The sequence below is a fragment of the Anomaloglossus baeobatrachus genome, chromosome 1 (assembly GCF_048569485.1).
Source record: "Anomaloglossus baeobatrachus isolate aAnoBae1 chromosome 1, aAnoBae1.hap1, whole genome shotgun sequence".
NCBI lineage: Eukaryota > Metazoa > Chordata > Amphibia > Anura > Aromobatidae > Anomaloglossus > Anomaloglossus baeobatrachus.
In genome coordinates this window covers 798,272,579-798,282,176 of record NC_134353.1, presented here as the reverse complement: position 1 = coordinate 798,282,176, position 9,598 = coordinate 798,272,579, and the positions used below count along the sequence as shown (strand labels likewise).

General features: G+C 40.9%; 1 protein-coding gene across 3 annotated transcripts in view; it reads right to left on the bottom strand.

Moving 5' to 3' along the window:
* The window catches only part of MCC (MCC regulator of Wnt signaling pathway), a 498,291-nt gene that overhangs the window by 69,484 nt on the left and 419,209 nt on the right, over positions 1-9,598 (bottom strand). For all 3 annotated transcript variants that reach the window (XM_075325006.1, XM_075325007.1, XM_075325008.1), the window contains 3 exons: positions 7,591-7,731; positions 3,834-3,934; positions 2,281-2,464 (listed from right to left, as the gene is read on the bottom strand). In XM_075325006.1, the coding sequence (XP_075181121.1) occupies positions 2,281-2,464; positions 3,834-3,934; positions 7,591-7,731 (426 nt within the window). The remainder of the gene's footprint in view (positions 1-2,280; positions 2,465-3,833; positions 3,935-7,590; positions 7,732-9,598) is intronic.

The window sequence follows — 9,598 nt, the reverse complement described above, 5'->3', positions numbered from 1 at the left end:
TGACTCTGCTAAAAGGCAATTAAATAAAATGGTATTGTGATTAGAATGGTCCATTGGCTTTTCCGTAAATGAAACAATTTCTCCATTGCATGATATTACCGGTCCGGTGAACCATGTTCAAAAGACCTTCCATGTTTCAGTTGTACGTGTAAAAATCTTTTGACAAATTAAAACCCAATTATGAAGTGGTAGCAGCACTAGTAGGCATCATGCCACTAAGACTCTGCCCAAGGGTCTCTACTTGCCCCATTATAGTTGAGACCATTTAGTAAGTCCAATCAGAACCATTAGGAACCAAAGGCTTACAGTAAAAACATGGAGACCATTATGGCAGATGATTGACTTATGTATGAACAGATAGCATGTTTGAGAGTGTTGATCACTTACTATTACTCGGCGTCATTACAGATCTATCATTCTATTTGATTCCCTCCTACTATTCCTGCACCAGGAAGGCTACATAGATGTGGATCCCTGAGCTGAGTGTCCCTTTCCTTTCTGCTGTATTATGCCAAACTGCTGAATTGAATAGCAGTGCTCCCCAACCTTTCTGAGCTTGAGCGCCACATTCTGCTCTCACCCCCTCACAGTAGATCACCCACAGCCCCATTACCAGTATGGCAGCCAAAGATTTTCCATAGAAATCTCACCAAGCCAGTTTATCTACATCTATGGGTTCCTCACGTTTACCCTCATATTCTCACATCAACCACTCCCACCACACTGTCATATCCAGCTTCAAGCACCTCCTCAGAGAGGTAGTATCATCCTGGCTCCAAATTACTATACTTAAATTATCTCTAAACTCCCATTCCAGTGTTTAAGCCTCCAGATCTGCTCTTCTGTGAGGGGCTACTCACATAATTCCCCATGTGAAGACCTGCTCTTTATAGCCGTTTGCTAGATCTTGTGCTAATGCATGAAACTGTCGGACAGCCACGAGCCACACATCATGGGCCCCGAGCCACATCTAGCTCTTGAGCCAAAGGGTGGGGAGCCCCGCTCCGTAACAAACGTCTTTTCTTATATGTCGGTTAGGTTCACCAAACTCAATATGGATAAAACCAAGCCTCCAGACAAATTAAAGTTTCACAGGCACTCTGCTTAGGGGTACATGATAACTTGGCAACTCACATTTTCTATACCTCTCATCACTCCCTACTGCCATGCACTGAAAAAACATTTCTGTGCAAACTCCTACCCCCCAAAAAAAAACAAATTCTAGATGGACTTCTGCAAACTCCCCCTATTCTGATTATACCAAAACAAAAAAAGATCCCGCCCCAAAACTCTCAACACCTAGAAATCTTATGTGAATGCTGTCTTTGATGCCCACAAAACCTTCATCCATCCTTCGCTGTTCCCACCAGACCTCCTCCCATACCTCTCTTGCTCTTTGCCATTTTCATTCACATCAAGACTTTCAATGCAGTCTAAAAAGCGTCTTTCAAGTTTTCTGCTAATTAGATTTCTGTGCACTTTGTTTTCTCCTCCCCGTCTGTGATTCTCTGGCTTCTCCGCCTGCCTCTGTTCTGTGAATGGTCACTGCTGAGTTTTCAAACAGCGAAGACAGGTCATTCACAGACAGAAGACAGGCAGAGGAGAAAACAGGGAGGAGAAGACCCAGTGTACAGCCCGGCCCCTGTGAACCGAAATCTAATTAGCAAAAAACTTCAAATTGTGATTAAAGAAGAACAACAAAGCAGATGTCTTCACCAAAGGTATCAATGTAATCAGTATTACAGCGTCATTTTAGACATGTCTTTACTGTACATTACAAAATCGTGCTGATATATTCTCTTTAATAAAATTTATGTATGTATGTATTTATTGTGTGTGTGTAATACACAAACACACACTGATACAATTTCCAGCACCAGAGAACCATAAACTTGTTGTCCTGTTTTTACTGTATCAAGCCACAAGTTAATTCTTTTTTACTGAAAGGCACAAATACCACAAACAGCAGTGATATTTATAAGATGAGTCAATCTTCTCCTTGGAGTTGAGAAATGTGCGCAAGTCAAAGAAACTAGGATTAGGGTTCACATATTTCAATAATGCCTTTTTGCTGCTTTATTCAGAAGATATGCTCATTTCTTTTTACCAATACATTTTTTAAAGCAAAAAAGGAAAAAATAAAATATGTGAAACTTCCCATAGAGTCACTGAAATGTTATTTTTCACCCTGTGAAGATTTTAGGCATATCCATACACAAATATGTAATTCAGATTAATATTGCAATTGCGTACATTACATCCACTAAACCTATACATTACCTTGTATGGCTATTTGAGGACAGACTTTCCCATGGTTGGACACTACATCCAGTGACCGCAAAGGCCCCGCCACAGCTGCCATCCAGTTTCATCAGAAGAGCTTTTGCAGCATTCTCTGCGGTTTTCCTACAATCATGTGCCCTTTTCAGCATCTGTGTGATGTTCTCATCCCCAGTTTGCTCAGCTTCATCATAAAATCAAAAATATTCATTAGATAAATAACCATATGACTATGCAAGCAAAAATCAAATTACATTATATTACCCATCCAGTAACTTAATGTGGAGTTAACAGGACTCGACATGCGTGGTATAGGCGGATTATAATGAGGTCAATCTGGGACACCGCCCAGGGGCCCATGGCCAGATTGCCCGCATTATAATGTTTTGTGCGGCAACATATACTCACCTCCCTCTTGTTCCCAGGGCACACATCTCTGGGCAGGGAGCTTTCCTTGAATGACGTTGCCAGCAATACAAAATGATAGTGCAGCTCCAGAGGAGCTCCCTTCATCAGCACGATTATATCATCAGCCGACGCTGGCACTAGCATTTACACGCCTGCATCAAGAAAAAGTGGAGCCTTGGGGGAACGGAAGGGAGGGGAGTATGTGCTTTTTTTTATTATACTGTATTAGGGAGCTCCTGCTGTAAATAGGAGACTATGTGGGGTCTGATGCTGTATATAGGAAAATAAAATCTTTAAAATCAAATCTTTATTTTTATATTCCGCAGCGCTTTACATACACCAGGAACACTGTCCCCATTGAGGCTCACAATCTAGAGTCCCTATCAGTATGTCTTTGGAGTGTGGGAAGAAACCAGAGTACCCGGAGGAAACCCACGCAAACACGGGGAGAACATACAAACTCCTTGCAGATGGTGTCCTTGGTGGGATTTGAACCCAGGACCCCAGCGCTGCAAGACTGCTGTGCTAACCACTGAGTCACCGTGCCGCCCGACTATGTGGTGGCTCCTGCTATATTTAGGAGGCTATATGGGGGCTCCTGCTGTATATAGAAGGCTATTTGGGGGCTCCTGCTGTATATAGAAGGCTATCTTGGGTTTGATTCTGTATATAGGGGGCTATGTGGTGCTCATCCTGTATATAGGGGGGCTATGTGGGGCTCATGTATATATGTGTATATATATCTCATAACATATAATTCATTGTGAAAGGATAATCTAGTGCTGCATTCCTTATATTATTTGAGCACTACTATGAGGATGGGAAACAAATCCACTGGACTTTCTGATCACTGACATACTGTGCACTTCATTTATTTAGCTGTAAATTAAATGCAAGGGATTGCTGTACGTTTCCATTCTGGTGTATGGATATAAAGACCCAATAAGACATCATTATTACTATTAACTACAGCATAAGTTGCAACATGTCAATGCTTTGGCTTTGATATTTCAAATGCGGAGAAAGTGAGTCACAGCTAAGGAAATGTTGTGCAATTGAGCATAAGTGTTGGAGCATGAAGGTACACAATAAATAGTATGTTATCAGACAAACATTTCAGGTTTGTGATGGAGAATAATTCTTACCTACAGTTCCAACTCCAGCGGCTCTGAACTGTCCCAGAATGAGGGACTGCTCACTTTCTGCAAGCGCCAGCAATAATTCATATGCCTCGATACACTGCTCACTAAACCATAGGAATAAAGGAAATACCAAATCAATATCTTAGACCAGCTACTGTACATCATCTTACAACAAACACGGAGGATCTTGACATCTCAAAGGTAGCACTTAATTCTCTGACCCATTGCTGACCTTAAATCTCTGCTGCATTATAAAAGTTGATCGGTACTACATGACATCTGTGATTAAATTTGATAATAAAGGGGATATAAAAAGAAAAGGACCTATAACAAAGAGGATTAGCCTTCACGTCTTGTACATCTGAGAAAATAAGCAAAATCCCTGATACACACCACTGACTTTAGATTTCAGAAAACATATTTCTTCTTGGATTTTATATACGCTAAAAGTGAATGGAAATCTTACTAGACAAAAGCAAAATAAAAGACCTATATTAAATTAATTAAAGGGGTTGCCCACTACTTTTACATTGATGGCCTAGCCTTCGGATAGGTCATTAATGTCTGATCGGCCGGGGTCCATCACCCCGCACCCCCGACGATCAGCCGTTCTCTGTCTCGGCGGTGGCAGGAGGCGGACGAAAATGCTCAGTTCTGGCACTGCTCCATCTTCTGATAGCAGCCGCGGCCGGTTACTACCATCCGCCTCTCATTCTAATCAATAGGAGGCTGATGTGCAGTACCCCGCTGCTATCAGAAGACGGAGCAGCTCTGGAACTGAACATTTCCGTCCGCCTCCTGCCACCGCCAGGACCGAGAACAACTGATCGGCGTTGGTGCGGCATGTCGGACCCTATCCTAAGGATAGGCCATCAATGTCAAAGTAGTGGACAACCACTTTAATAAATGTTGGTAATCCAGGGCTTCTGAAAAGAAGGTACAAAGTTGTAAAGATACCTGGGAGACAACATGGAATGTAAAATAGAGTGGCCATAGCTACTCAGAGTAAAATATCAGCTGAATAAAATGTTCTTCCTCCACCATATCAATGAGATGAATGAACTAAGAAATATTATGTTATTACAAGTGAACAACCAAAATCTATAAAGGGGTTTGTGAATGCGGGCCTGTCCCCAAAGCCAATCTTCTCTGGTAGAGGCTTATCTCAGGAGAATCGCACCATCTCCAGTCCAAAATCAGATATGCTGGATCCTTTTCTCCGTGACATTCATCTCTTGGGACCCCCATAAACATTAGGCTGTTGGTGACACCACTCAATATTGCTGGGGTCAGCTAGCATTCATCTAATTTGCATGTGGGAACTTTAGAGTTGACACCTGAATTATTGAAGATCGTGGGATATCAGGATATAGTGTTCAAATATCATACCTGTTACTAGTACTTTATAATTAGAGTAATAGGTAGTATTACATCTTTCTCTAACCCCATAGTGGCTCAGTCTTCCATTAAAAGGTTCTCTCCTATTCTTAGTATAGTGAATACCTTACTGATCGCTGGGAAACAGGCACTGGAACCCGGATACCAGAGCGGTCCTGAATAAAGCTCATGCTCGAACTCCACTCTAATTATGGCCTATGGGACTGGCAGAGAAAGCAGAATATGGTGCTATTTCAGGCAGTCCCACAGACAATGAATGAAACAGAAGTTGAGCATGCGCACCTTAACGACATTCATGACAATGCTCTACAGGACCCAATACCTTAGGTTTAAAACCTCGTTTTCGGGATCAGTGAAGGAGTAAGGTATAACTCACATATTTGGAATAACCCTTTAATGATATTGCCATAAACAGTTAGGTCCACAAATATTTGGACAGTGACAGAAATCTTCATGATTTAGGCTCATCATGCCACTATTTTACAATTAACATGAAGAAACATGAGATACAACTGAAGTGTAGTTTCAGGTTTAATTAAAGGGGTTGAACAAAAATATCCTGTAAAACATTTAGGAATTGCAACCATTTTTCTACAATGCCTCCTCATTCAGGGGCGCAAAACTAATTGGACAAATTTACTTTACCATGAATAAAATATTTTTAACACTTTGTAGAGAATCCTTTGCAGGATGACTGCTTAAGTCTGGAAACCATGGACGTCACCATACGCTGGGTTTCCTCCTCTATGATGCTTTGCCGGTCTTTATTGCAGCTGAGTTGTTATTGCTTTGTGAATATTTCTGTCTTTACATTTGTCATAAGCATGCTATTTGCATTCTCAAGGGGGTTGAGATCTGGTGATTGACTCAGCAATTGCAGAGTATTCCACATCTTTACCTTAAAAAAACTGCAGAGTTGCTTTTGCATTATTGTTTGGTGAGCTGTACTGTGAAGAGCCATCAAATCCAATCAATATTCCTGCATTTGGTGGAATCTGAGCAAAAAGTATAGATCTGTACATTTCAGAATTCCTCCAGCTACTTCTGTCTTCATCCACATCATCAATAAACACTAGTGACCCAGTGCATTGGAAGCCATGCATACCCAGCCATCACGCTGCCTCCACCATGTTGTATAGAGGGAGTGGGGTGCTTTGGATCATGATCCGTTCCAAGCCTTCTCCATACTTTCTTCTCCCCATCATTCTGGTACAGGTTGATCTTTGTTTCATGTGCCCAAATAATGCTTTTCCAGAACAGTGCTGGCTTCTTTGTATGTTTTTTGGCAAAGTCTAATCTGACCTTTCCATTTTTAAGGCTGATTTTGCAATGTGAACCCTCTGTATTTGCTCTCATTAACTCTTCTTTTTATGGTAGAAGTAGATACTGAAACACCTACTTCCGTGAGTGTTCTTCATTTGGGTGGATGTTGTGTTGTGAAGGGGTTCTTCTTCACCATGGAAAGAATTCTGCAGTCATTTACCACGGTCGTCTTAGTTTGAAATCCAGGCCTCTTTTTTTTCAGAATGTACCAAACTGTTGATTTCGTCACTCCTAACACTTCTGCTAGCTATTTGATGGATTTCTACTTTTTCTCAGACTAATGGCATTTTTCTTTTCAATTGTAAGTTGCTTTGACCGCATGTTGTAAGTTCACAGCAACTGCTTATGAATGCAAATGCCACACCTGGAATCAGCCCCAGACCTTTTACCTGTTTAATTGATGATGGATTAATGAGGGAATACTTCCTGCAGGCCATTAAAAAGCTTTTGAAAAACTTGTCAAATTACTTTAGGTTCCTTGAAGAAGGGGTAGCCAATAGTGATGAGAGCGCGTGCTGGCCAGTGTTTGTTACGTGATCAAGCAACGAAGTTTAAAAATGCTTGAATTTCCAATTTACTTTTATTATACTTGGTATTCGATTCACGCCTGAGAACCCCGTTGCTCGATTGAGTAATAAAGCATGCTCACTCATTACTAGTAGCCACATCTTAAGTAGCTAAACGCACACTTAAAATAGGATGTGAATATCCTCAAATTAAAGCGGAGAGTCTGCATTTTCAGCCCATATTGATTATATAATAATATGGTTGAATATGGTTTGGTAAAATGACAAAATTTGTGCCACAGTTCAAATATTTCTGGACCCAACTATGTTACTTGGTCTTAAATGAACATGTGTACAATCTCAAATTTAATGTGACTTTTTAAATGCAGCAAATTGAATCTAGTTTTGATCTCTTTATATCCCTGTATGTTTTCTTCATAGATCGAATATAAACTTGACTTTTAAGGCCCTGCACACAGCTATACATCTACTCAAGTGACATAGGAACAGGCTAATTGGTGTGTGATACGTACCTGTACTGTAGAGCCAGCCGCAGGGCAGTGGCGTTCGACTCATACTTCCCCACCAGCATGCTCATTCTTTCGGCATTGCTCTTACACTCCTCCAGTGTTATCGTCAACAAATCATTCTGGGATTTTAAGTGCTCAATTCGACTGCAGAGAAAAAAAGATCAATATTTTTATCCTGCCATGTAAATCACAGCTTGTTTTTCTACTTTTCCAGAAGACTGCACTGCACTGAGAGCAATAAATATAGCCGAGTATGCTGAACCCGAGATCAATAAGCACTTAGGTGCAATAATCATAATTATACTGGCCTATTGTTGAGGAGCACAGTTCAACACAATCTCTGGAAAAAGAATGCTTTGCTATTGTACATTTTCTCTTCTCATATAATAATGTGTTACTATTAATATTTAATTGGCTAGCTTGTGTTTAGTAATGTTTTGAAAAGCAAATGCTATAAAACTGGTGTAAACTATCTGAAAGCAACAGTGGCACTCTGAGAGCTTGCTGTGGAGCTAAATACCCTACATGTCATACGTTACAGGAACAGGTTAGGTTATAGTCTTTAGTCAACAATCTTACAACGGGCGCCAATAGTAGCCAATATCTCCATCTATATAAGAGCAAGGCGAGCAGCATATTTACCGATGACAGTAAACATAAAACATAAAATCTCCTATTATGTACTGTAGTCTAAGACTCAAGCCACACGAGCGTATGGCATCTGATGCGGGTGCATTGGATGCGACTCTCGGCTCCTGCTGTGCAGCGAGCGTAATCCGAGTGTCATGCTATGCTACTGCAATCAGATCACATCTGCGGAAGAGAAAGCAAATGCTGTGGATGACAAGGAGGGATTATTCTCCCCATCTCCTTTACGGTCAGCTGATCCACTTATCGCAGTGCACTCAGGTGTCATCTGAGTGCAGTCCAATGTTTCAGTCGCACCCATAGACTTGTATGGATGTGAGTGAAAACTGATCGGATTACACCTGCAGCATGCTGCGACTGTTTTCTAGGTCTAATTAGGGCTGAGAAAATAATCATAGATGGTAACGGCCCCATAGAGTAACATGGGTCAGGGTGGAATGTGATTTTTTTTATCGGATTCCATTAGGACAGTTTTACTTTAGCTTTAAGGCTGGGACTACCTGACTTTCTGCAGCTTTCTAAAAGAAAAAAAAACCAAAAACCACCAAAATGCCAGATAAGTAATTTGTTCCAAAGGCAATTACCAGTCTTGCCGCGCTCCTGCTAATAATGGTGGAACATATTGGATGAATTTCGGTCATATGACTAGACCAATATACAAATAAGTAAAGAGATACTTTATTTGTACATTAAAATATGGTAATTATACAACACGTTTCGGCTCGGATGTTTTATCCTTCAGCCTTCTTCAGGTATAATAGAGAGAAAAAAGATGTATACATTTTTTTTTTCTCTCTTTACTTATTTGTACAGTATATTGGTCTAGTGATATGACTGAAAATCATCCAACATGTTCCACCATTGGTAGCAGGAGCGCCGCAAGACTGGTAATTGCCTTTGGAACTTCTTTCACTAAGTGGACCTGCTGAAGGGCTCCTCTATAGTATCCAGTGCGATTGCTGCATACTGCACCATAATCCTATTGGAAAGTGGATCAACTCCTCTTGGATTATTCCAGGCTTTCTAACCTCTGAACCAGGTGAGAGTTCCACTATTTCAACGCGATCTTTCCCTGTCTCCAGGGTATTTTTTCAGATAAGTCATTTCCAACTTGCATTGAAACCTGTGTTAAGCAAGTCGTGTGTAACTTATGACCAGCGCCCGAAATTCAAACAAATTTGGAAACCTTTGAGACTGTGTCGCAGTAAGACGCAACCCACAACATAACACCATAGGAAATCATTAGATACGATGTTGCAATGCAACACCACAATTTCAGTTTTGCGCAACGCCCGGTTCAGTGTAGCCAGAGTATAAATGTTGGTTGAAGAGTAAGCAACAAGAAATCTGTAAAAATAACATG